Source organism: Melozone crissalis, unplaced genomic scaffold (assembly GCF_028551555.1).
Source record: "Melozone crissalis strain CALT ecotype California unplaced genomic scaffold, PUWL_Pcris_2 ptg000016l_1, whole genome shotgun sequence".
Classification (NCBI taxonomy): Eukaryota; Metazoa; Chordata; class Aves; order Passeriformes; family Passerellidae; genus Melozone; species Melozone crissalis.
The window spans coordinates 30,749,620-30,776,316 of NW_026535794.1; the positions used below are offsets into that span (position 1 = coordinate 30,749,620).

A 26,697-nucleotide genomic window follows, 5' to 3' on the forward strand; every position below is an offset into this window, starting at 1 on the left:
TGGTGCTCCATCTTTCACCTTTTATTGGTGAAGGATGCTTAAGCAGCATGAGTATGTGCTCCTAGCATGGACAGTGAGCAGTTTTGGCCAGGTTCTGCTCATGTTACCCATTCAAAACCAGCTTAGATTTCCTCTTTAATCCTCAAGCCTCTGTTTCTCCGGGCCAATAACTTCCTACACGAGTCTGATCCTTTTCCTGCTCATGACCAGGAGAATAGGTCGAAATATTGTCTGAGGTGTTTAAAACATGGGGAAGTGAGCAGGTGTTAGGAGACAGTAGTTGTGATGTTTGGCTTTTCAGACTGAAATACACACTGGATAGGAGATCTAGAGAGAAAAATAATTCAAAGTAACTAGGTAATCCATCTTTATTGTGTTTATTCCTAGACGGAACTGAATAAGTGGCTTGAAACACTCAAGTTCCCTCCTTCGCCCTGGAGTGGACACTTGAAACAAACAGTTATGTGATCTGTTTGTTCATTACAATGCTGCTTCACTTGATAATCTGTCCCAGTCATAGCCAGGAGAGAGCTGACATAGCAGCACCAGTAGGATGGCTGTGTTTGGCCTGAAATCAAGCCTGGATGTCTTGCAGTGTAAAAAGTTTTCAGTTTTTTCCTTTTTAAGTAGCTAAGCATTTACTGAGCGACAGAAAACAGGAGAGAACTAGAATGTTGGAAGGGCTGGAGTCTCCAGAGGTGTGCTCTAGAGGCCATGGTGGTACCTGAGTTCAGGACTTACTTGCCTGTCTTGCATGATAGAATTACAAGTTGTTATTTGTAGATACACAATTTGTGGTAATTGGGAGTGGGGCTGTGGCTGAGCCCCATCCCCAGTGCGTGCAGCTGTGAGGAGCAGGTGAGCAGCATTGAAGGTAACGAGCCCGGGCGTGCCCAGGGGCACTGACCAACCACCAAAGGGAGCAGAGGGCACACATGTGCAGTGCATCAGCATGAGGGTATAAAAGGTGGGGCTGAAGACCAAGAAGGGCAGATACCTGCAGCTTTCTGAAGTGGTATGTTGTTACTCTGCATGGGCAGATGCTTGAAGTCTTCTGGTGAGATATGGTGATATTCTCTTTATCATGGGCATCTCAACTGTGATATATGCTGCTACAATTATTTTCCTCTTATCTTGAAGCTGGGGAAAGCTTGTGTCTTCTCCTGTTGGATACAGGTGCTGTGATAGATCTGAATTCTCGTAATTGTCAGGGTGTACATAGCTTGTCACATCTGGCTTTTTATTCTGCTGAATCAGATTAAGTTACTTTTACATATATCTAGCCTAAAATTTTGGTATCTCTGAGATGATTTTCATGTACGAGCAAGTCTGAGAGCGATGAGTGGAAAGGGACTCTTCTTACTTCCAGTGTCAACTTCCATGTTTTTACTGCTTGGTCAGGTTCTCTAGGATATATCTAAAAGAATATGTGTCCTCTAGGCAGAACATATCTATCTTTACCCTTGAATTTCCTTCTTGCCTAACTGGCAAAAATTAGTATCTGTAGATGCAAACTTGTCTAGTTCTTCCTTGGTCTCTTAGGGGAAATCAGTGAGATCTAGGATCCAGGAAGCTTGTCTGATGTCTCTGTGAATTTGTTTCTAGGCTGTGCCTCTGGTGTGGGTCTGGAAGAAGGTCCTGAGGCAGGAAGAGGTTATCTGAAAGTAATTCAGGTGCTTCACTCAAGATGACCCCAGGATAAACTACTAGAGTTTGTGGCAGCCTCTCCATGTTCTTCATAGAAGGGGCAGGTGTTACATGAAGTGCTCACAATTTCTGAACACAGAACTTTTATAAACTTCAGTTTAGAATGTTTGCTTCTCCTGGAACACCTGACGTTATTCATGATCCTGATGTATGACCATGAAATCTTACTGTTAGCAGAATTATGAATCCACATGTGGCCTTCCAAATGTGGTCACACATGGCTCCCAGACCTCCCATTGCTATATAATCTGCAGTACCCAGACCTGTGCCAAGGGATTTCCTTTAGAAATGAAGTGGCTGTTTGTCCCATTTTCATACATAACCTTTGGTAGAGGCTTCTGAGGATGGGGGTGAAGTATGATGGCTTGGCAATGTGGCAACAAACCTTTTAAATCCTGTTCCTTGAATATTTATTTTCTAGGAAGTTGTCTTTTAAGTGATATGTAGTCTCAAATTGAATGTCTGAGAAATTAGGGCAACACAAAGTATTTGACAAATGCTATGGAAAGTCTCACATCCATGAGAACATCAGTGAAGGGCTTGTTAATGTTCCTTCTGCTTCTCTGTAGCTCCAAGGGGGTGGACATTGCTATCTTGAAGAGACCACTTCTTTTCTTTGTTCAGAGTTATCATAACAAGGAATCCTTTCTCCTGTGGCATTTATGGATCACTTCTGTCAGCTCTCATTTAGATTTGATATGCCATCAAACGTTGATATGCAGGTTATGATATGAAAAATGACCGTAATTTAGCCACTAAAATGGCATGCGTAAGTGACAGCACAAAGCTTTCTGGGCTTAAGTCAGACTTTTGCATCTAAATAATTTAAGACTCTTCCTAACAGTTTTCTTAGTTTTATAAGAGAAGATTCACCTACAGTTGCTGGGAAATTAACAGTAAGCATATAACCAGATTAAAAAGAAAAGTGCTTCTTTACTTCTTTCCTCCAAGTGAACTTTTAATTTTCTGGATGAATGCTTTTTCCAAAATACAACTTTTGTCTTTCAAATTCCTCTTTCTAACTACCTGTTTTAGAAAGTATCTTTCTCCCAAGTAATTTCTCCTTTGTACTGTGTCCTTTCTTGAAAGGATTGTAAAAGAACCCATGCTGTGGTCACAGTTCCCTAGGGCAATTTCCACACCATTTTGCCTTTATATCACAGTTGTTTCTCTTTTGAGTTGTTGCACCAAGCTGGATTACTTTTTCAGTATTTGTGGCTCAAATACTCATAGAGATTTCATTTTTCTTCTTGGGTGCTCCACAAGGGCATGAAGAGTTTTTTCTCTCATCATTAGTAAAGCCTTTTCTGTATTTTCAATACAGAAATTACTGTATTGAATTTTCTGTATTTTCAAGTATTTTCTGTAAAAGTCTTTTGATATCTGCACTTTTGAATACTGCATCTTTTTAAATTGATTTATAAAATCACAGATTTACAAAATGGTTAGGGTTGGAAGGCACCTTAAAGATCATCTGTTCCAACCCCCTTGCCATGGGCAGGCAGGGACTCCTTCCACTAGACTGGGTTGCTCAACCCCCATCCAACCTGGCCTTGAACACTTCCAGGGTTGGGGCATCCCCAACATCTCTGGCCAACCTGTTCCAGTGCCTGACCACCCTCACAATAAAGTTTCTTCCTAATATCTAATGTAAACCTATGCTCTTTTTGTTTGAATCCATTCCCTCTTGTCCTGTCACTATGTGTTCTTGGGAAAAGTCCCCAAAAGTCTTTATCTTTCTCATAGGCTCCCTTCAGGCACTGGAAGGCCACAGTTAGGTTGCCCTGAAGCCTACTCTTCTCCAGGCTGAACAATCCCAATTATCCCAGCCTTTCCTTATAGATGTCTTCTGATGCCTTAAGTTTTAGCTTTCACATATTTCAGATTCTGTGTTACCTGGGGGTGTAGCTCTGAGCTTCATATAAAATGCTAGTAGGTTCTCTTCACAGGGTAGATAGACAAAACAATCCTTTTCCAGCTTGAGACCAAGGACAACCCTTATGAGCTTCAGGCCAAAAGGTATAAACAACAGTGAACTGAAAAAGAGAAAACAAGCAGGATGGGACTTCATAACCTGAAGCTATGATTGGACAATTAACTCCAATATGCAAATGAACCAAAACTTACAAAAGTGTGAGACCTTGTGACTGGTCATCCATTCTGTGACCATTTTGGGTCCATCTTGGGTGTAGCCCTGGCCAGGCACTTGTACTGCCCAAGGTGTGTCTTTTAAGGCCTTTTAAGAAATACCTACTTTATTCTCTTAGCTCTGTCTAGTCTCTGTTCCAGGTCAGCCTCTCAAGGCATCACTTCCATCCTTCTAATCATCTTCTTGGGCCTCCTCTGCAACAGATCAATGTCCTTCCTGTGCTGAGCACCCCAGAGCTGGATGCAGTATTTCAGGTGAGATCTCATGAGAGTGAAATAAAGGGGCAGAATCCCCTCCACTGACCTGCTGGTGATGCTTCTTTTGATTGATTTCACAGACCTTTAAACTCAACTTTCTTCTTTCTAAGATGCATGTCATACCTGTTAAAAATCAAATTAATGTTTTTGAAAGTAAGTCTCAGTAGTAAAGTATGCCTAAAACCGTGTACATCAAAGCCACTTTTGCTAAATAAAAATTTTAAGCTGTTCTTTATTAAACCATGTGGTGAAAAGCATCTTGTGGAAAGGATTAAGTACATTATTACAATACATACATGCAATATTTTTGAATACAATGTATTTGTTTGTATGTACAGAACTTAATTTCTTCTCTGCCCAATTTATGTTCATATGTTTTCACATTTATTTTAAATGCTCGCATAGATGAAAGGTGTCATACACCTAGCCCCAGAAAATGGTATGCAGTAAACAAATTATAGTCAGTAACTAAATTTCTTATATACTGTGAGCTGATGTTATCAGAAATAAATGGTGGCATATACTCTGAAATTTGATCCTTTAAAATTTCAACTTCATAATTTAAGATCTCAGTCCTGCTTAGCGTACATTGAAGTAGCACAGAGACAAACTACAGGCTGGTGCCTTTCAAAGTACCTGTGGCAGATACTAGACTTCAGCTCTCTGTAGAACTATACCTGCCTAAATTTAAAGATGCTTACCCTGCTGATTTTGATCTTTTCCTGTCAGCTTGATTATGGTGGTATTCTTTGAAGACTTACTCAATGATTTCAGTTTATTTAACTACAGAGAGATTAAATGCATTTTCTCTAATACTCTTGGTAGAAAGTGAGTGCTCAAAGCAAAGACTGCACTGTTTGAGAATTTTATCTGTTTTTTCAAGCTACAAAGACCTGTTGAAGAGAACAATGATGATGCATATCTAGATGGAAAGTTCTTAGATTTGCTTTTTGAATTGCAGTTTTCTTTTATGCTTTTTATTTTAGTTTAAGTGACAAATGTGACTCATGTGGGATGAAGGAATCCTTTTAATGTTCCTATGTTTTGGCAACAGTGGAAGTACAGTAGTCAGTGAAGAGAACCATAGGTGGGGCAAGATAAATCTTAATGTTTGGTGACAGCAATGGGCTATGTTGAAGTGAGAGGACTTTTAAAAATCAGAGTAACAGATTGGCAGCTGGGAAGCACATCTAAAGGGAACCATCTTCATATGAAGTGAGCTTAATATGAAGATGAGCTATTAAGTTGTATTATTAGCAAATAAATAGATGGACAGATATCTGAAAATGTATTAGAGGAAAAAAAAGATGTGAATATATAGATATACTCCTTTGCCAAGATGGACATAAGTTGACATTGATAGCCAGGAAAAATATTATCATGGTTGAAAAACAGATTAGAGAAGCCCAGGTAGAAAGTGATGCTGGATGAATGCCTGGGACACTCAACAGTTTGGATACATATCAACTATAAATGGAAATGTGCCAGTAAAGAGGAATTAGGGAAAGCTGTTAAAACGTGACCTGAGGAACAAAATTATTAAAATTAATTATTTGTGTATAATGCCAAAGCTCTTTCTCACTTTGAGAAAGCTGAGCTGTAGCTTTAAATGCCACTTTTTCATGATGAAGATGTTATTCTGGCCAGTAATAGTAAAATAAGAGTAATAGTATGTAGTTTTCATCAAAGCAGCTGCTGTAGTCTATAATGCTCTTTCTTTGGCACACGCTGACATTAAATTGTGACTTCTGTGCCTAAACAAAGGTAGCAAAAACTTCTTCATTCCAAGGAAAAGGTGTCTTTCTCACTGGCAGTACTAGCAGATATTCCTGACTTGGAAAAGGTCAAGAAATCCTATCATTTTTCTTTCTGAACCTCATGCTTAATTTCCTTGCTATACACAGTACATAATGAAAAAAAGCCCATGTTTCTAGTATCTTATCAGTATCAGGAGGAAAGAGAAAATCTTCTTCCTGGGTCTTGGCACAGTGACGGTGTTTTTTTTTTTTTTTGGTCATCTGCATATAAAAATCTTTTATTTTTGTTAAGGTAAGAATAAAAAACATGAACCTTTGAAAGAGGAGACAAATACTGCTACTTTTTTTTTGTTGTCCAGCATTTGAGCTGTGTCAATAAATATTAAAATGTTATTAAATGGAAGCAGAAGGACACTCTTATAGATTTCAGCAGGACTGAATTTTTATTATTACCTTGATAAATATATTTGGCACTTTCCTCCTGCTGAAATGGAAATGTTTGTGATCTTGCTCTATTTCAACTTAAAAAAGTACATGAAACTGATAGTCCTTTGATTTGCCTACTTCATGAGTTACCTTGCAGCTCTTTTTTTATTTTATTTTTTATTTTTCCCAGTCTCCTTGCCCCAAGCTGATGCTTTCAAACTTACATTTATTTCTGAATGGAAGTTCTGCTTTTCTGTAAAGCATTCTAACTTTATCTTACTGCTTCTTTTTCCTTGCCTTTCTATCATAGTAATTGGCTATTTTAGCTGAAGGCATGTCTTGGGGTAAAGTTCAGTTCCTTACATCATCTTCTGGCAGCCTGGCAAATTCTCTTAACCTTTTCCATGTCCTATTCTGTCTCCCGTTCTGTTTCTCAGCTTCTGGGCAATTTTCTTGACTGGCTATAGCTGAACCTTTTTACCTGCCTCTAGAAAACTGATATTCTTCCCAGCTCTACTAAAAAAGAGGGGTTGAATGCATAGCATGACAGTTTTATAAGGCTTTTTCAGTTATGGTGAGAGAGAAGCTTCTTTTTGATTTTCCTAGGCATTAAAAAACCCCAAAAACTTTGCAAGGTGATTGAACTGGACAGTATTCATGGGACAATGAATGTGCAATGCATGTGCTGCAAAGCTGCAGCATCTGCACAGCTTTTTCTTAGCCCTGAGAAGTGAAAAGGCTGTGTGCTGTTCACTTTCATCTGCATAGGTTCAGTTGTGTGCTTATGGAATTTCTTGTAACAGTACAGAAAAACAATAAACTACTGATAAGGCTTTTCTTTGCTTCACATTGGTAGCTATTTTATCAATACTTAGGTGTTTTTCAGTACTAAATCTCAAGCTAACATCTATAAAAACTTCAGATTTTTAGTGGAAACATCAACTTTTCTTTCTTTTGGCATACTCAAAAATGTATGTAAGTGTGAGCTTGAAATCATTGAATGGTTTGGGAAGTGGATCTTGAAGATCATCTGGTTCCAACACCTGTGACATGGGCAGGGATATCTTTCACAAGGTCAGGTTGCTCAAAGCCCCATGCAGCCTGAATTTAATGATGAGGCATCCACAACCGCCCTGGACAACCTCCTCCAGCATCTCATTACCCTCATCGCAAAAAATTTCTTACTTATGTCCAACCCACCCACTTTCAGTTTCAAACCATTGCCCATGTCCTGGTAAAAAGGTACATGTCTTGGTAAAAAGCTTTTTCTTAATGTTCTTTTAAGTTTCCCTTATATGTGCTAAAGGTCTACAGTAAGGTTTATCTTAATTTACTTGTATGTGATATCAATTCTGTGAAGCCAATTCTTCATTTACTGGGAAGTCACGTTGTGAACTAGCGCTAAAACAGCAGAATGCTCAGTAATTGTCTCTCTGTAGGCAAGCAGAAGGTAACTTTTCATTATTACTTTGGTTGCGATTTCACTACATCATTCATTTTCTCATAATTGATATAATAATCAGAAAAATCTTCAGTCACCAATGCTGGATATTGCTTCCTAGTCTTACTCAATGTTTTGCTAGTCTAGAGATCCTTAAAAATAAAGCTACATTTGCCTGGTTGCTGTTTTTGGAGCCTGAAATGACCTGAGATTTGGCTCAGGCAAAATTTGAGTGGGTTTTGAAAGGAGATGACGTGACTGCACTCATTTTTGGGAAACCTCATCCGGTTTTATACAGGGTATTTTAGCCACAAGTTTATGGTTAGGATTTTTATGTTCATGAGGAAAGTAGGTTCTTCCAGCTGTGGGACAGTGTGGAGTTGTTCTATATTTACTTGCTTTAAGCTCAAATTTTATATTGCCAATAAAGCATAGTTGAACAGAGAGCTTTCTTATTGTGAATGTCTGTACCTTTATTTGTCTGTCTTTATTAAATAAATAGTTTTAATCATCTAATAACTAATTAGGTTAGGCATTTTTTACTTGGCACAGTAGAATTTTTTTTCTGTTTTGTTTTCTTTCAAATTTTGTGTTAGGTTTTACTTCGCATAGCGCTGTTTAGACAAATCTAACCATGAGGATGTTTGCGTATCTGAAAGTCAAAAGAAATTTAATGACCATGCTATTAAAGTTTAAAAATAAAATAAAAATTTTAATTGTATCTTTATACTAAGTAAAAACCCCCTTGGTTATGCTGGAAAGTATTTCAATGTGATGTTTATTTGCCAGTCTGTGGTAGGGCATGCATAATGTCCTCAAGCCTAATGATGCAGCTTGTGTTGGAATTGTTTCTAGTTGAGTTTTCAGTATGATTGGTGTTGTAACTAAAAAAAATGAATTGGGTATCTGCAGTGAGGGGTCTGCAGCAGGAAATATGCAGCTGTATGAGCAGTCGTGGACTGTGGACAGGTTGTTGGGACTCTGCCAGTAAAAATAACATAAAATCTTTTCCTGTTTGTGTATCTGGAATTACTTGCTAAAAGAATTTGGCAGCAAATCCAAATGTAACAATATAATTTTAATTATATTCTCTTATGCTTCTTGTTGTGGGAAGAAATCTGCGGCTGCTTTCATTATCGTCTCTCTTACTATGGAAATATGATTACCAAATGACTTTTGCTAGAATGGGAGGGGACAGTTCATGTGGGTACATATGTGATTTTTGTACAGAAAAAAGAGTGAAAGTTGTACTTCTCTCAGTTTAAAACCTGAGTTTTCTTAAAAGTGGACTGTTAAATTCTATACTGAATCTCTTGTAAATTCCTAAACCCCCTTTACTTTCTGGTGTACTCACAAGCTCTGTATATGTGCTTCTCTCTTAATTTCAGTATGTTCAGAATGTACTAATATTTGAACTTGGAATAACTATAACTCCTGTTTTGGTGGGATTTTTTCTTTGTTTGATTGAGATTGTGGGGTTTTTTCCCCTTACTACTGGAAGATCCTTCTTGCTCACAGTTACATAGAAAATATAGAAAAATTGCCTTTCACATTCCTTACCCCAGCTATGTGCTGGAAGCCCAGTTCTGTTCCACTTCCCCCATTTATTGTGTCCCTTCCTGCCTCCCTGCCTTTGCTAAACCATCTGTGCACTTTCCTTTGAGTCCCAAAGGCTTAAGAAATGTCCTATTTTGTTTGACATTAGTTTTATTTATATTAGTTTGACAAGTGATGGTTGGACTTGGAATTGCTTCTGCAACCTGAAAATATTTTTTTAAGGATGACATATTTGTTTTTCAGTTTCAAATTCTTTTTGCCTCTTAATTTTATGCAGCAGTAATTAAAAACACTGCATTATCTAAAGTTTGTGATTAACATGATAAACTTGAATAAGTCACAGACTTAGTGCTATGTAACTTCTTTGATAAGACAAGCATGAATATTCATTTTTATGTGTAAAACAAATAGCTTTTGCTATTCTTTTACCTAATTTAGAGGTAACAGCAAGAGAAATGGTCTCATTGAAGCATGAAATGAATTCTGTGCTTCTGTTTGACTTGTTGACATCTGCATCTTCTCCAAGCTGAACAAACCAAGTGACCTCAGCTGCTCTTACAAGGCAAGGCTTACAACGTCTTGCCCTTGAGGCCTTTCAACATCTTGGTCCCCTTCTCTAGACGCATTCTAATACCTTGATGTCCTCCTTCTATCGAGGTACTTAAACCAGCACAGAGTGCAGAGCAGAGTGGGACAGTCGCATTCCTCAACCAGCTGTTGATGCGATGTTTGATGCTCTCCAGGAACCTTTTGGCTTCCAGGATATACCATTGATTTATCTATTGTCCAACTTGCTACTAACTGGGACCCTCGGATCTCTTTCCTGGCTGTTCACAAATGTGACCTCTTCCATGGATATTCAGAATGCTGATATTTAAAGAATAGGGAGAAAAATAACCAAGCTTTTAATGTATTTAAGCAACATCTTTATATGTTTTATGCATTTGTGATGGCAAGTGCAATGTCCTGTGTTGCAAGTGCTTGCCAAAACCATCAAGTTTTAAATGCAACTGTTTTCATCCAGTCAGGGTTGATGAAAAAGCATTGAGTCATCCTTAGCCCTGGTTGTGCTTGTTGTACTTTTGCTTTCACTGAAATCAAGCGGAGAATTTTTTTTGTATGGACATAGAAATTGTTTAGGGTTTTTTGTTTTGTTGTTTGTGTATTTACTTGTTTTTTTCTTTTTTTTTTCTCTCCCAAGTACTCAAGAAATCTGGTGATTTTATCTTGTGGTGATTTTTCTTGAGGTCTTGAAATCTGTGATTCAAAAGTGAATTTGAGTGTTGAAAGAAGAGGCCCACCCAGATGAAACTGATTTGATTGTGCATGAGTACTTTCCACAGTTGTAATCCTACCAAGAAGGGAAACTGAGTCAGTTGATAAGAAGTCCATTTTTTTTTATATGGATGTAGCTAGATGAAAAAGTGCACACATACAGAATTCATTTTATTAAATTGGGAGATTTACCTGTAGCTTGTTTTAGGTGTAAATTTCAATTTTTTTAAAATTTGTAATGCTATTTATGCCTGATATTTACAAAGGTGTAAGCTTCCTTGTAATTAAGTGTAGGTACAAAAAATTCTGCATTGAAAAGCATTGCAAGTATATGTATTTCCATATATCTGATGAGGACAAAAATGCAGATGTTTGATTTTATGTGTGTTGAGTCTCAATTTATTTGCTAAGCCCTCAGACACTGAGTAAGAGTGGACGAGAACTTCATCAGAATTTTTCCCCCCCTCCTGCACAAGCCTTACTTTCTATGAGTGTGGCAGTGGAGTTTTGAAGTTTATTTGTTTAGAAAATTGTTTAAAATGTTGTAATGGTTTGTTCCTATTCACCCCTTTTCAGTTTTCCTAAGAGTGTCTCCCTAAAGCTGCTTACCACATGTTTTCCAGCCTTTCCCCATGGTAGTCCTGGTATTTCCCGATCCTTCCCTGTCCATCCTCTGAACCCTGTCCCTGCAGCTTGTCTGTCCTTATTTGCTACATACATTTGTGTAGAAGCTTCGTTGTTAGTTATGATATTTCCCTTCACTCATTAGTGTGTCTGGGGACTTCTGGTGGTCAGTGACCCCGAGACGTGTTAGAAATCTATTTTTCACCCCGTGACAAGTTAACTATTATTCTACTTAGACTTTTGTGGTGTGCAGATCCTCATATAAGGTTGGTATTTTTTTCCATGGGTTATAATCAAAGTCACAGGTGTCTTGGGCTCTGTGCCAAGGTCTCCGAGCCCCCTGGCAGGGGTTCGAGCCATTCAGGACAACCAGAGCGATGTCCTGAATTCTGACAGGTATACACTCTTCCCTCCCCCTTCCCTATTGTTTTTATGGTTACATGTATCCCCCATACTCTCCTATCTAGCCCTTGATTTGTTGTCAGGCTGTATCCTCATGGGGGACAGCGTTTCTGTAAAAGTTGCCATTTTTCTGTTTTGCGCCCTTTTGCCTCTGCCTCCCCTTTGAGCTGCGACGCTGTGGCACCTGTGCCCCTCCCTTCACGGGGAGGAATAAAGACAGTTGGGAGATGCAAGCAAGGGCTCCTTCCTTCTTTCTTTGCCTCAATACATCGATGTGGGTCCACACATGTAGGCTGCTTCTGTCATTCTGGGATGTGAGCATGTGGCTGAACCACAACCCTCTGCCTGCTGGTGGCTGAGCCGGGGAGCGGCTGAGGGAAAAGGGGATTGGAGCTCACCGGTGACCAGCATCACCCCCTCCTCCTGCAACTGAGGCAAATGAATGTCATCAACTTTTCCCATTATTCTGTCCTACTGCTACTACTAAATGACAATAGGCACTTGCAGTAGAGGTCAGAATTTTCTCAAAAGTTTTGATTTATGAGTTGAGTTCAGTGCATTAAGAAGTCTCTTGCATTGCTGTCAAGTTCCGGTCGGAAAGATGTACTATAATATTAATTTATAAATTATCAAAGGTATGTTTTATTCTTCTCCCAGTGACATTGGGGAAATCACAGAAGACAAATTGAGTATGAAAATAATCTTTGGTCTTCAACCTGTGATCCAGTTTGACTGCCTGATACAGGGAGTCTGTTTTCTTGGTTTGTGTTCCACTGCTGAAAATGCCAAAGTATCAATCAAACTTCCATGTATCATTTGGTCTCTGCTGAATCATACTCTTAGAACATGTCAGCTTAGAATTAATCCTTGTCTTGTGAAAACAAGTAAGGCTCTATGGTAAAGAAATCTGTTGTCAAAGGACATTCAGTGTAAATGTTCTTCAAAGTATCAGCTGCAGTGAAAGGTTTATTTTCTTGTAAGACAAGCTTTACAACATTTGTTACTTATCAAACACTGCAAATAACTATTTCAACAATTAAAGACTTTCCAGTTCTAAAGATCTATTATGACAAAGACAAAATTGAAGCCTAATGTATCTAAAAGCTAGTGTAAAAAAACTTGTCAAATCTTATAGATTTTGATGGCAGCAAAAAGTAATTTTTCTTGTGGGGTAAGTTTTCATAAAATAATTCAGCTTATCTTCGCCCATCTATATGCTTTTGCTGAGGAAAATTTTAAGCTTTTTCTTTAATGAGCAGAGAACTGCTTGGCTGTTTAGCAACAGAAGCTTAAGGAATCTTGATGTTTATAAAGACAAATCATTTTGCTGCTAAGCAGATAAACCCCCTTTTCTGTCATAGATTTTAATGGAAAATTTTGACTCATCTCAGTTACTTTTAATGCATGAAATAACATTGGACATCAGTCATCTCATGTAATGAATCACAACTATGAAAAATTTACGTGGACATGTTGCTTCTACTTCCTTCTAAGCTTGTTGACAGCTTCTGTATACCTATAAACCTTCTTCTGTATCAATTCTTATTAATGTGATTTTATCACTTTGTAAAAATTTTAAATATGTTGATCTCCACTCATCATTGTGCTTGGTGCCTGCACTACACCCTGTGTCCCTCTCTGTCTTGTTTGCAAGGTCTTTGCAGGAGGAGTTCCTTTAAGTGCTGCATAAACACAAGATGATGTTCTCACATCCAGTTCTCAATGGAAGTAGCTGACTAATTCCTGTCAGTGATTGCCATGATTCCTGGCCTGTGCTTTACCTGTTTGTAGGTGTGTCTGCTTCTTTGTATGCTGGGGAGGGATTCCTGGCCTAAAATTGTTGTGAGTTTGTGTTTCTGTGTATTTACTCCTGTGTAGTATTTGGTTTTGTGAAAAATCGTCCATCATGTACCGGTCAGAATTACAAACAATCTAAGTATGCCTGCAGGTTTGAAGTTCCCTACTTAATTTCTTCAAATATTTGTTTCTCAGATTAATATTTTAAGATGAATGGGTGATAAACTTTAGAAACCATTTAAAAATACTTTTTTTCCTAAAATGATGCCTCATATCCTAAGTGGCTAAGACTTTGCCAAAATCAGAAATATGTGTGTGTATAGAAGAGCACAATTACTTACCTGTAAATGATGTAACACTTCTACAACTTTTTGACAATACCTGTGTCTCAAAGTAATGCATCTGAGACTGAGTACTCTTTCTTTAGAGGAGAAAATGGTACACATGAGAAGGTTGTGTTTGAGACCTGTTTTTTGAAGTCCATAGAAATTTACTAATTCAAGGCCACTGAGGCATGCTGTTCCATATTTGACATTTAAAAAAAGATTCGAAAACTTTTAGAAGTCAGTTAAATAACAGAGCATTGAATGTCTTATTAAATGGTTTGAATCCTGGATGGGACATCTAGGTCCTGATTTAATGGAAGTAGCAATAGTGGTTCAGAAGAAACCAAAGAGTTTTGGAGCCTCTGTGGAAGGGCTGGAGAGCAGCAGAATATTTTGATGATTCACCTTGACATTTGTCTGGATTTATCCAAACCAAGTGTCAAAGCAAAGCTTACAGAGACATATTGTGTTCTAAAAATACAAACTATTTGCAAATCAGGTGCTCTTGAATGTGATTATCCATGCTAATATCTATGTATAAGCATACAATCTAACAAGAATATGGGTTTTTCAAGGGTACTTTATTATAACTTCACTCTAGCCTTTTTAAAGGCAGTGATGATATTCCCAAATGTTTTTTATCATATCAAAATGATCAATCATTGCCTACTAAGGAAGGTTTCAGTGAGGGAGAGTATGTCCTTTTGTTGTAAAATGAGAAAAAATATCCTGAATTCAAACAATTTACTGAAAGTAATTTTTTGGGGAATCTTAATTAAATTTTTACAATGTCAGGGGAAGTGTATCTGTGAAGTTGTTCTTGTAAAATTTTATTATGTTTTTTCCTTTTAGCTTAACCATCACATAATCTCAAGTTTTCTTTACGAGCTGGAAAGGAAAGCAAGACTGATTCCTTCAGAGAACCATTGAGATCACAGGCCAAGCATCTGGAACTGCCTTTGGAGACTTTCCCTTCTAGATACCTAGTCTCTTTGAGGATGATAATTCTTTTTGCATGAGAAGTGTTCTGTTATTCTAAATTAGTACAATGTTGCAGAAATGCAAAAATGGTTTTTTGTATGAGGGAAGCTTTGATGTTCTGATAGGTTCTAGTGACAGAGTCCTGCTGTGGGAAATATTCAGGTGCTGTGCATCTCATATTAAATTCAAAAACTGCCCTTCATGTGAAAAGATAGAGTGAAAAAAAAAAAAGGAATAAGAGGAAATTGTGTTGTCTTTAGCTTTTTATGGGTGGCTATATGTCAGTTCCTACACTGTGCAACTAGGTCAGTAACAGCTGAAATAAAATTCAGTTTAAGACAAAAGGAAGGGGGAGTGGTTGGCAGAAAGTTAGTTTTCATCTGGTGAAAAGGCAAACATAAACCAAAGCTGAAGTACTGTGAACTGCATATTATAGGCTCAAAGGGTTTCAGAAGTGCTCTGCCCGTGGTCTACTTGTTCCTTTGAAAGAACAAGTTTGTAGTTCTAGTGCACTGGTGCTGGTTTACCTAAACTCATGAGAAAAGTTATATTCTAATGTAATGTTTACCTACTTGTTTTTTTGTGTACAGCTATTTATTAAAAATGTTTTGTAGCATTTTTAAAAATTATTCCATGTGTATGCAGACATAGAATAAACAGTCCACCTCCTTCTCTCCTTCCCTCTACTGTAACACATTGTTAATAGTTTTCATGGGTTAAAATTACACTTTATCTCAAGCATTTTTAGAGAAATGCATGTTCTTAGACACATAGCAGGCAGAGATGGGTAAGAGTATACACAGCAGGGATCTTTCTTTTCACATTACTTGAAAGCGTGGGTTTCGGGGTTTATTTCTTTTTTGTTTTAATTACCAGTGGCTAAGTTATTAATGATGATTGATAATGAACTGCTGATGATTGAAGTGTGATCTCCTTGAAATACTCCCTGAATTATGCACAGTATAGCTCCATAGTGCGGAGCTCACAGTATTCCTGTCTGTACTCCAATTTTGCTCACCACAGAAGTTCACTTGAATTTTTTCAAAGGCAAATTGAAGAATTTAGAAAGCATTTCTGAATTGAATGCATGAGTTCTCTGATGGTTTCTTACTTGGATAGTTAGTTTTGATAGTGCTGGGTAAGACAGTCAAAAGAAACTTAGAATTTGTGATTTCCTTCAAAGTAATCTGGACTCTGTAATTTCTTGTTGTGGCTCATTTGTCCAGCTTTTTCAGAAGTTTTAAGGGATTCTTTCTTCCAGTTGTATTCATCTGGTGGAAGTTTCTCCACAGTCTTGCATGAGGAGAGAGGACCGTACCCATTTTCATACAACCTACAAGGATTGTTCTTTGTGTGTCTTGTGTGTTCTTCAGAGTCTTGTGGCAAAATGGCTGAGGCTGGAAAGTGTCTCTAGAGATTTTCTAATTCACTCAAATGAACAAAGCAAAGTCATCTACAGTAGACTGGCCGAGGCCATTTTCTTTTGGGTTTTGAATATCTCCAAGGATGGAGATGACATCTGGACAACCTGTTCCAATTAAAAAGGGTTTTGTTTCTTTCCTTATGTGCTTCAGTGAACTCTGAATTTTATGTTTGGTTTTCCTTATAAGAAGTTTTTATTTTCAGTACTGATTGAAATCTGGCATAATTAAAAAAAAAAAAAAATCAAAATGTGGACCCAAATAGGCCAGTCTCATATTTTCTTTTCCTACTATGAAAGCATCATATAGGCCAGTCCCTTACCTGCTGTGGTATTTGCTACTGCCTGGTTGTACTTGATACAGGCCAAATCTTGTGTATCATCGCTACTTTGGGAGGGCACATCTGGACATGCACTCTTTATAATTCAGACAAGGGACTGGCATGGAAGAGGAAGGCAAGACAAGCTGCAGCAGAAGTATTTCTGCAGTATTTCTGTGGTGAACAATTTCCAAATCCTGACTGAGGCTGAAAGGAAAAAGGTTATTTGGCTCTTTTTTTTTTAAGCTATATTGTATTTCTAACTGATTTCACTGGGAAACAGAGCAGAAACTTGTGCCAATTTGTTGTATCTGGCATAGCAGAAGTCCAGCTAGCAGCTTAGCAGCACATTATTTAATCCTGTTAATTGAGGCCCTGGATTCTTTTTTGGTGGAAGACATCATCTCATCTTGATTTTTAGAAAACTTATTTGCTTCATCTCTGTAGTAGGCAGTGAATGTAAAAGAGGCTGTTGAAATAGCTGTATGGCTTTATTGCTTGCTTAAAGAGTTTGAGGAAGGAGGATTTGTTTTACTGGACAGAAGTCTGAGGCTCCCACAACTGTGAGCCATGTGCTCACAGCATGTGTGAGGTCTAACACTGCTTAATGTTGCATATGAGTAATTGCTGAAACATAGTGGTTTGACTTAATGGTTGAAACAAATATTTGCATGTTAGAAGTATAGCTGAGAATTCTTTACAGATTCTGTAAGATGTACTTTTCTGTTAGGCACATAAAAAATTACTTTGTTGGGGAAATATAAAGAGTATGAAATTCCAGTACTTGCTGCTGGAGTAGTTCTTTAATACATTACCTTCAAAGGTATGTACTGCAAAATTGTTACAGACTTTGAAAAATCTTTGAGTAGATACCTAATTAAGAATAAGATGCCTGAATACCTCATGATAAAATACTTAATCCTGCACTGAGCTCTGGATTCTGAATGCTTTGCTGTGAAACCACTAAATTCCCACTGAAAGCAGTTCTATACCCCAATGTCTATTGGACTGGGCTTTGGTCTTCTTACTGCAAGTAAGTCTGCACTGTATTTGCATATAAAGATCACTGCATAATTGCATGCACTGCTAATGTCCTGGTTTTGCTTTAGTTTCCACTTATTGGACATTTTAAAACTAGTTATAACAGCCATTTGCTTTTTGAACTGAGGTCTTTAAGTACTTTGCCTTGGAATTCACACCTTTCCTTAACACCTTGCCACCTTTTGCATATGCTAGTTTACTTCCTAATCAAATTTAGAAGTTTGATACAAGGCTAGAAGGGTTTGACTTGGCACTCTGGGTTTGGCTTACATCGGTGCAAGTCACTTCAGTAAAAGTCCTTTGTGATTTGTCTTCCAGTCATTATGTTGTAGTGGATTTATTATTATTTTTTCTAAGATCTATAGCTTGATGTCTTTTTAATGCAATTTTCTTTAGATACTGTAAGAATACCTATTCAACAATTTTCTTCTGGAAAATATCTTTCTAAATGAAATATGTATTTTTTTTAAGCATCATGCTGTTCATATTCTAGAGAGAACAAACATTGTTCTTTTGTTTTTTGTTTTATTTTTAGCATTTCATATTTCTGTTAATTGACCTTTTTTCTGAACTGTTCATTGGACAACAGAATTTGTACTAATTCTTACAGCTGTTTTGTATGTTTGGTTTTTAACACATGAGCTGTTAAGTGTGAGAAGTGAATATTTCTTTCTTCTGACACTTGAGCACTTGACTTAATGGCCTCCAGCATTTTCATCTCAATTCCAAAAACAATTTCGTTTCTAAGTAACTGAAAGCTATTTTGAAACAATATATGCAGCAGAGAAACAACTAAGTGTATTATTAAGGATACTGACCTGTCATGTTCAGAATTTAATGAAGCGTATAATTCTATATTTTTATCTGCAAAATCTTTCATAATGATTTTCTATACCCTTTTGCAAATAGAGGTATTTTAGGAAAAAAATCCTCCTGGAAGAGAAAGATCAGGAAGATACCTTCAGGATGTAGTTAAGAAAACTATGCATTCATTTCAGAAGTTCTCATGAAAAATTCATCTTGGGTACGGGAAAAATAGAAGTAGAAATATATATTTCATCTGAATTCTGTTAATTTGTATTCATTGCATCCTATCTCAGAAACTCAATTCCCAAAAGAATTCTGAAGTATAGGCACAAGATAGAAAAAATGTAGTAGTGAATATAGTCTTGGGACAACATAGTGAGAGATGACAGTTTAAAGGCATAGTGTTAACTTGAAGTTATTATTGGTGTTAGAAAATACTGTACCTACAATGTAGTCATGAGAAACATACAGTTTGTGGTGGCTGGTGGGCAGGAAAACCTACATTCCATCTTGCATTCTTGTTTTGTAGCCATTTCAAAGGTGCATCAGTTGTTGAAGCATATGAGCTGTTGAATTTCCTTTGAAGAAAAGGGGGTAGGTTTATGGTTCCTGGATGGGCAAATACAAGTTGTTAATATGTGATATGCATGAAGGTAGAAATTAATTTGCTGTATATTGTGCTGTAGACTAGAATTCCAGCTTGATAATGAGTAAAGGATGAATTCTCTTTCAGTTAAAATGTAGTAAAACAAACCAAAATCAAACCCTTAGAATGTTAGCGTTGAAATGTTAAAGTGTAGTGCCTTAGGAAGTGCACTTAGTCTATCCTAAATCCTGCAGCCCCTTGCTGTACCTGAGCTTTGTATCTTCAGGGTCTGACCAATCAGGAATTGTGGGCTGTTTTTTGTGGGTGGAGGTGGAGCACAAATTTGTCTCCCAATGAGCAAAGCACCCCTCATGAAATTTTAATGCACAATTGCCTGTGCTGTGTTTTTTTAATTTTCAGAGCTAACATTAAAAAAAAAATGCGGTGCTGTAGTTCATGGTGTCTAACTTGCACTATGACATTCCTTCAGAAAAAGAAAACAAATGAAGAAATGTCAGCTTATCAGTTAGAAGTGTATTTGAATGAGAGTGTCTGTGTTGTGAATATAATTCTCTACATGGTGATATGGAATTTTTCATGTTCTAAATGGGAGCTTTGACAATGTGAGCCTTGTATCATATTTACAAGGAGTTGTTAAAGCTGAACCTGAACAACATCATTCAGCGTAGTGAAAACTTTGCATTTACATGACATATATGGAAATAGAGTATCAGGAAGGATGCCAACTGCCACCTCATTAAATAAGACTACCAGTACAGTTGAATTTACAAAACTCCTTAACAGAAATCTTTTTATGGGAATCCCAGCAGAACACTTTCTTATACTGGAATTATTCTCACTAGGTTTAACTGCATTGAATATTCAATGCTGATGCTGTCTTTGGTGATCTTGAAAAGGAAAAATCATGATATAACAAGAGCATCTCCAGACCTGTGGAGGAGGCACCTAGTCCACACCCCTCTTCTTGGCTAGGTCAGCTACAGCAAGTTGCCCAAGGCTGTGTACAATCTCCAAGGATGGAAACTCAAAAATACTTACTGGGAAGCCTATTTCTTAGATGTTTGGCCTCAATAACTGGGAAAAGTACCTTCTAATGTTTAAATGGAATTGATCATATTTCAGTTTGTGTACATTGCCTCTTCTCTGGGGATCGCTGAGAACAGACTTGGCCTGTCTTCTTTACTGCTTTTTACCTAGCTACTCTGCAATAAAGCACCTCCTTTTCCTCTGATCTTGGGGCTTTTTCTGTTTCTCCCTTTGCTCCCTGCCACCCACCCCAGCCTTGGCACACACATTCAGTAGATCCAGTTTCTCTAGCCCATTGAAGTCCCTCTGAATGACAGCAGAACCATCTGCTCTGTCAACCGCTCCTTCCAATTGTGAATTGTCTGTGGAATTGCTGAGGTTGTGCTCTGTGCCATGAGCCAGGTCCTTATTGAAAAGCAGGATTGGCGCCAGTGTTGACCCCTGGGGGCTCCATTGAAGGCACAGGCCTCCAGGCGGACTTTGGCCTGCAGATCACAGCCCTTAGAGCTTGGCAGCACAGTCTGTTTTCAGCCACCTTGCTGTCCACTTTCCCGTCTTTCACAGTTTGTGAGGGTGTTCTGGGGAACAGTGCTGAATGCTTTTCTTTATTCAAGATAAACAACATTCTCAGCTCTCCTCCCATCTATTTTCTAACTATTTAATTGTAGAAAGCCATAATGTGGCCCATCACCTTCCAAAACATTGAGTAGAGGTGGACTGGCCTTTGGTTCTCTGCATTCTCCTTGTCCTTCCTGAATCCAGGAGAGATGTTTGCTTTCTTACAGTCTGTTTGAACCTGCCTTTGTAGTCATGACCTTTCAAAGCTGTTCTGGGAGTGGCTTTGCTGTGATGCTGTCCAGGTCCCTGAGGACTTGTGGGAGCATCCATCCCCTCAGGTCACATGAATTATGTATGGCCAGTTTGTTTAAATCTTCCCTAACCTAATTCTTCTCCAAGGGTAAACGTTTCCTCCTCCAGAAGAGCAGGAAAAACTAGGAAGTAGCTTGTTTCTAATTTCACCACAGCTGGTATCCAAAACCCAAGATAGGGTTGGTGGGAGCACTGTTTTGGGTACAGATTGTCACTCAGATGGAATATTTGCACTGACAGAACATGGCAGTCGTATCTACTGATCTCTCTGTCATACACACACAACCATCCTATTTATTTGAAATTATTGAGTAAAAAAAAAAAAAAAAGTAAAGCCTTTTTTGTGAGGAGAAAGCTTACCCATTTGAGAGTGCAGTCAGAACTGACCATGTATTCTCTGATCTCATATGAGCTTCAAATGTTTGCTTAGATGGGAGGTCTACAAGAAGCAAACTTACACAAAATTATAGTTTCATTTATGGGGATTATAAGTGAATTTCAAATATTAGAATATTGTCAAATCCTAATGCCCAGAATTTTCCTAATGCTCAAAAATACTAGGTTTACCTTCAGCATACCTTAAATGTATGCTGAAAATTCACTCAAGTCAAGCCCACAGTCATGCATCAATAACCATTTTCTATTTTCTGAGAGAAACCACATTATCCCAGCTGCATCTGGATACTGGATGAATGCATGTTGGATTCACTGGAAAATATTTTTTCATGACTGTGTAGCTGCTAAGATAATAATGAGATCAGTGAAATTAAATAGAATCTTAGAACTCTTGAATTGTGTATTGGTTGCACTTTTATTGATAAATCTTGCAGCTATATGCCTGCTGCAGTGGAACCTTACTAATGCAAAGTAAGGATCTGCCCAAATACTCTTTTGGATAGGGCTTAACAGTAGAGTCTGCTCATTTTATAGTGGCTCCATCTGATATTTGATTAATTTTGCTGCATGAGGCAAGCAAGGGAAAGTAGGATTTTTATAAAGTATAATGAATTTTGGTTTTACAGGTGCTGCCTGCTGAAGTGCTGGTAATGTCCAAATGTCATGCTTATTTGAGCAGTCCATGTCCAGCTTGCTTTAGGGGGCATAAAAGCTGAAGTTAGTTACCTAAATGTGTGATTTTCCTTTCTTGAATGATAATGATGCTAAACTTAAATGATTATACTTGGTTAAAATGTAATTTACTATCTTGAATTTGGCTGAGCTCAGCTTGAAACTAAATGTGCAGTTGGTAGTTTAAAAAAAGTGACAAAAGCTGTTAAAATATTCAGCACTAAGAATATCTTTGACTACTTAGATACTTCAGGAGCAGTGGCTGAATAGAATAGTCACAGTCGTAATGCACTACAACCTTCTCTCTCATTATGCTGTTTATATCCTGCTTGAATGAAAATATATTTTAGTTCCCTGAAAGCTTCTCTATAGCTTTAAACTTTCAGCAGATGGGAGTATTAGAGGAACATTTTTGCCTCTGCTTGTGTATGGAACTGAGAACGCCACGGGACTGTGAAAGGATTTCAGCCAAATTGCAGAACCCTCCTTGCCCCAGTCTGGAGCAGCCCACGCCATTAGCAGCTCTCTCTGTGGTGTCAGGGATGTCATTAGCTTGTCATGGGAGACCCCTTCAGCTGAGCTAATTATTTCAACAAGCTCTATTCATGAGCTGTTCAAATATTGGAGCTTTAGGAAGTAGTAGCTACTCCTGAAAGACTTTGGAATGCAGATCAGTTTCTGCACGTTCATGTTTTGATGCTGACTGCAGTAAAACCGAGAGTTGGCGACTTCTTATATATAAGGACGCAATCCAGATATTTATGGAAGGACACAATTCATCCTTTACTTTCTGGTGATCCTATATGACTGTATTTGGGCCATAATGCAAATTTCTAGTTGATCTGCTCTGAAGCTTTAGGATTTCTGAATTTTAGTCTTGTTTTCAGTGGTCATCAGTGCTTGAATTTGGAGCAAAAAAGTACACTTTGGGGTGAGAAATTCCATGTTCTTCTGTTTAAGTGTGTTTGACATAATGATATTATCTTAAAAATATTATATTGTCTAGAAATACTCAAAGGTGTTTTTTCCTTCTTTATTTTACTCAGATTCACCTCATCTCCGGAAGAATCTCAAAATTTGGACAACTTCTGCCAGTTTACTTTACACTTTAACGAGATACCATTCCATTAAGAACAATGAGCTCCACAACACCAGGTCAGTTTGTTTATATTTATACCTCACTTCTGCATAAAACTGTGCCTTCTTAGGAAATATATAATCCTTTGTGTTATGAAATGAATTTGGCAAATGACTGATATGCGCTGCTTCTTATAAAAGAGGACAATGGCAGAATAGGCAGAAAAGGCACTTTTGGGGGTACCTTATCACAGCTGAATTTCAAAGCCAGGATAATCTTACAGTACACTTAAAATATTTTTTTGTTTTTCTTAAGAAACTGATTAGTCATGATCTGACGTGAATAGGCATTTTGTAACATTTTAGTTCTTAATATATGTAATTAGACATTAATTTATTTTCTGCTTTTGCACAGAGGCTTCTTTTAAAGAAAGACTTCAAATGGTATCCTGTTATTTTTCTGTTTAGCTCCAAAGTTATCTTTACCCATGATAGGCATTCTTTGCAGAGCTTCCTCCTTTAAATGTGTAATTAACAATGGTCTCTGAACCTGCTTTATCCAATGCCTGCAAAATGAGTCACTGAACTGCAGCTTCACTTGATAGAAAGCGAACTATCAGTAGCTGTTTAAACTTCCAAGAAAACAGAATGCTGCATATGGAACATGCCTTGACTTCAGTTCTTTTGAGGAGTGAGAGTCCCCAATTCAAATCTCTGCAACGTCCCATATGGTTCACACTTTGATCACCCACACTTGAAGTATCTATTCCTAGCACTGTTGGTAAAATAACCCTTTACAGGTGGCTTATTTTATGACTGCTTTGGTTTTGTGAGAACAGTCTATAAAAGCATCAGGGAAAACACTGTAATACTTTGTGAGCTGTATTTATCTGTATATACCCTATTGCATAGAAATTTAATTCAGTGAGCATTTTTTGAGAATTGTTGATTGTAGTATTAAAAACTGACAACAGCTTTTATATCAAATGGAGTCAAACATAGCTCAGTTTCACACTTGGCCTCTTTCTCTTACAGTGCAATTTGGTGCATGCAGTGAATTATCCATACAGAGCACAACAGGGCATTCAGCAGAAAGGCACATATTTGTCTTATCACAGTGGTGCTTAATAGGAAATAATCTTGTACTTCCCTAAACAAAGAGTTCAAATGCCGAGATACTCCAGCTGATTTGGTATCTTTCTAATGTTTCTTCTTTTGTGTTAAGTGCAGGCTGTGGAAAGAACCAAAAATTAAATTGGCTCACACAAAAAGAAAGTAAAATTTCCACTATTCTTATTGGCATGAAGAAAGAAGATAACTAACGTGAATGTGTATTTGTCTGTTTCTGTGGGCTACATCTAATGCAAGAAAGGGGACACATTCAGTATAATCAGATTACATGTAAATGTTTTTAGATACTTCAGGAACATCACTTTTGGTAGGAGTTATGTGCCTAAATATTTTCAAATCTACTCCTTAGTGTCCCCCAACATTAGTTTGCCTCTGAAAACTGAGTTGCTTCACCAGCCATTTCAATGTACCTCTGTGACATGTACAGAAATGTGGTATTGAAGGGCAGTGTCAGCCTTGGGATCCTCATTTTTCTTTCCTTCAGTGAAAGAGCAGTGAGGCAGGATGTATTTTTACTTTAGTCTTGCATCCTGCTTAAAGTTAATGCCGTGAACTGGAGGAGGATGAGCATCTCCATGTGGCATCTCTTCTGTCCCCCAGCTGAATGAGGTTGAGATGAGTTTTGTGCAGTGTTTTGTCCCCTTTTGGAAGACACTGAAATTTCTGGTTCCAGTGTAGTCCCAGTAATAGTGGTAGGAGAAGCCTGCCATTTCTCTGAGCAGCTAACATTTGATTGGAATTTCTTAAACATTGGTAAATTTTCTTATTGCATCCATAGTAACTGAGTTCCCTTTTCCAGTCCTCCTCAAAGGTGCATATTTTTTCATACATGGCCAATGTTTTTGTCCCATTGCAGTTGTTATTGCTACTTTTCCTTTCTCATGGAGTCTATTTTCATGAAGGTTAACCTTATGAGATAAAGAGATGGAAGGGCAGTTCCATCCGACTTTAAAGGACCTTTCCAACTGAAACTATTTTATGACTCTGTGATTCCAATGATTCAGCTTCCAGCTTAGGTGTAAAGTATGTATCAGGTTGTAATTGCTCCACCTGTAAGATGCTCCAGTAGTTGCAGGCATCCCTAGTATTCCAATAGAAAAATTAACGAATTGCCAGCTTCTTACTGTGGTGGTGAGCCTGTGGTAGGCAGTTCATGTATTTATCTATGGCTTGTAATTTAAATGGCAAAAGCCTGGGTGTTCAGTAGTGTAGAGTTGGGGGGTTTGTGCTTTTTCTTTTTAATTCCTGATAGTCTTGAACTTCTTCAGGGAATAGGTTGCTATATTATGTTACACCCCGTGGTTAGGGAGGTCTGAAATAATTTTTAAGCAGGACACTTTAGGCACATACAGTATACAGACAGTATTTATGACCCTTTTTTTATATGGTGTAACACCGGGATGCTATCTCATTTGAATACCAATCTGTATGTCTTGTACATAAGAGCTGTGAAAATCTTCATAATATATGTAAATGTTATTTTGGGTCATGTTTTTAAGTTACAACATAATGGTGAATGTACTTTTTTTTACAATATATCTAGCCTGCATATATATAGCTTATGTATGTACATTCATACATGCTGTTTACGCAGAAGATAAATGTATTAAAAAAAAAGAAAAAGCAGGAGGCAAACTGGTAAAGCAGCACTACTCTGTCGATGAATGGTATAGGCCAGCCTACTTCATGGATGGCTTGTTCTGTCTATGAAAAATTCTGAAATGCTGTAGAAAGGATTGTGTGCACTGTGCTAAATTTCTGTGGTTTTATGATGAGATGTGCTAAGTGGAAAAAGAACATATTTCTTTAGAGTTGCTTTCCCTTCAAGCCTAAATTGTCTGAAAGCCCATTGAAAGACCTTATGTGGAACAAGCGAAAATGATGCAAGTTTTATTCGACCATTATCTGAGGAACCTCTTTGGATTGAGTTTGCCTGTGGAACCAATTCACATGGGTATTTCCTTATATCACATCATGCAAGAAATGTGGAACCTCTAGCATAGCAACATCTACTTGCACCAACTCTGTAGCCTTTTAAATTGGTCCCAGCTCTTTGAACCTTCAGGGACCAGGCTCTTGCTAATCTGTGAAGCTGTTAGGTGAATGCTGAATCTCAACAGGGAAATGTTTGCTTTGCTTGTTATGCATGGTTAGATCATTAAGGAAATGTTTACATTCTGCAGCCATTGGATGTTCTGAACTGATTACTGTGCATAAAATGTGCTGGTCAGAAAAAGAAAATATTTTTGTATCACAGAATTAGGGTTGGAAGGGACATCTGGAGATAACCATTGAAATCCCTCTGCCAAGGCAGGGTCATGTAGTTAGGGTAGAGAGACCAGTGATATTAATACATGACACTAATAAATTATGAAGAAGAAAATATCTGAAACTTTTGATCTTTATGGGAGTTTTTCAGTTGCTGCAACTATTGCTAAAACAGCAGTGTTTGGTATCACAGTTTCCTGATGGAAAACCACACATCCAGTTTACCCAGTTTCTTGCTTTTAATATTGCAGACAGGTGAAATGCTGTTGTGGAAAGCTGGTCAGAGAGCTTTTTACTGTCTCTGGTTTTCAGCAGCATTTCAACATGCCTGCTGCTGAAGATAACAAGTTCAAAAGGTGTCTG

General features: G+C 37.8%; 1 protein-coding gene across 2 annotated transcripts in view; it reads left to right on the forward strand.

Moving 5' to 3' along the window:
* HDAC9 (histone deacetylase 9) overlaps window positions 1-26,697 on the forward strand; it is a 452,941-nt gene that overhangs the window by 11,785 nt on the left and 414,459 nt on the right. For both annotated transcript variants that reach the window (XM_054273209.1, XM_054273214.1), the window contains exon 2: window positions 22,905-23,013. In XM_054273209.1, the coding sequence (XP_054129184.1) occupies window positions 22,995-23,013 (19 nt within the window). In that variant the 5' untranslated portion in view covers window positions 22,905-22,994. The remainder of the gene's footprint in view (window positions 1-22,904; window positions 23,014-26,697) is intronic.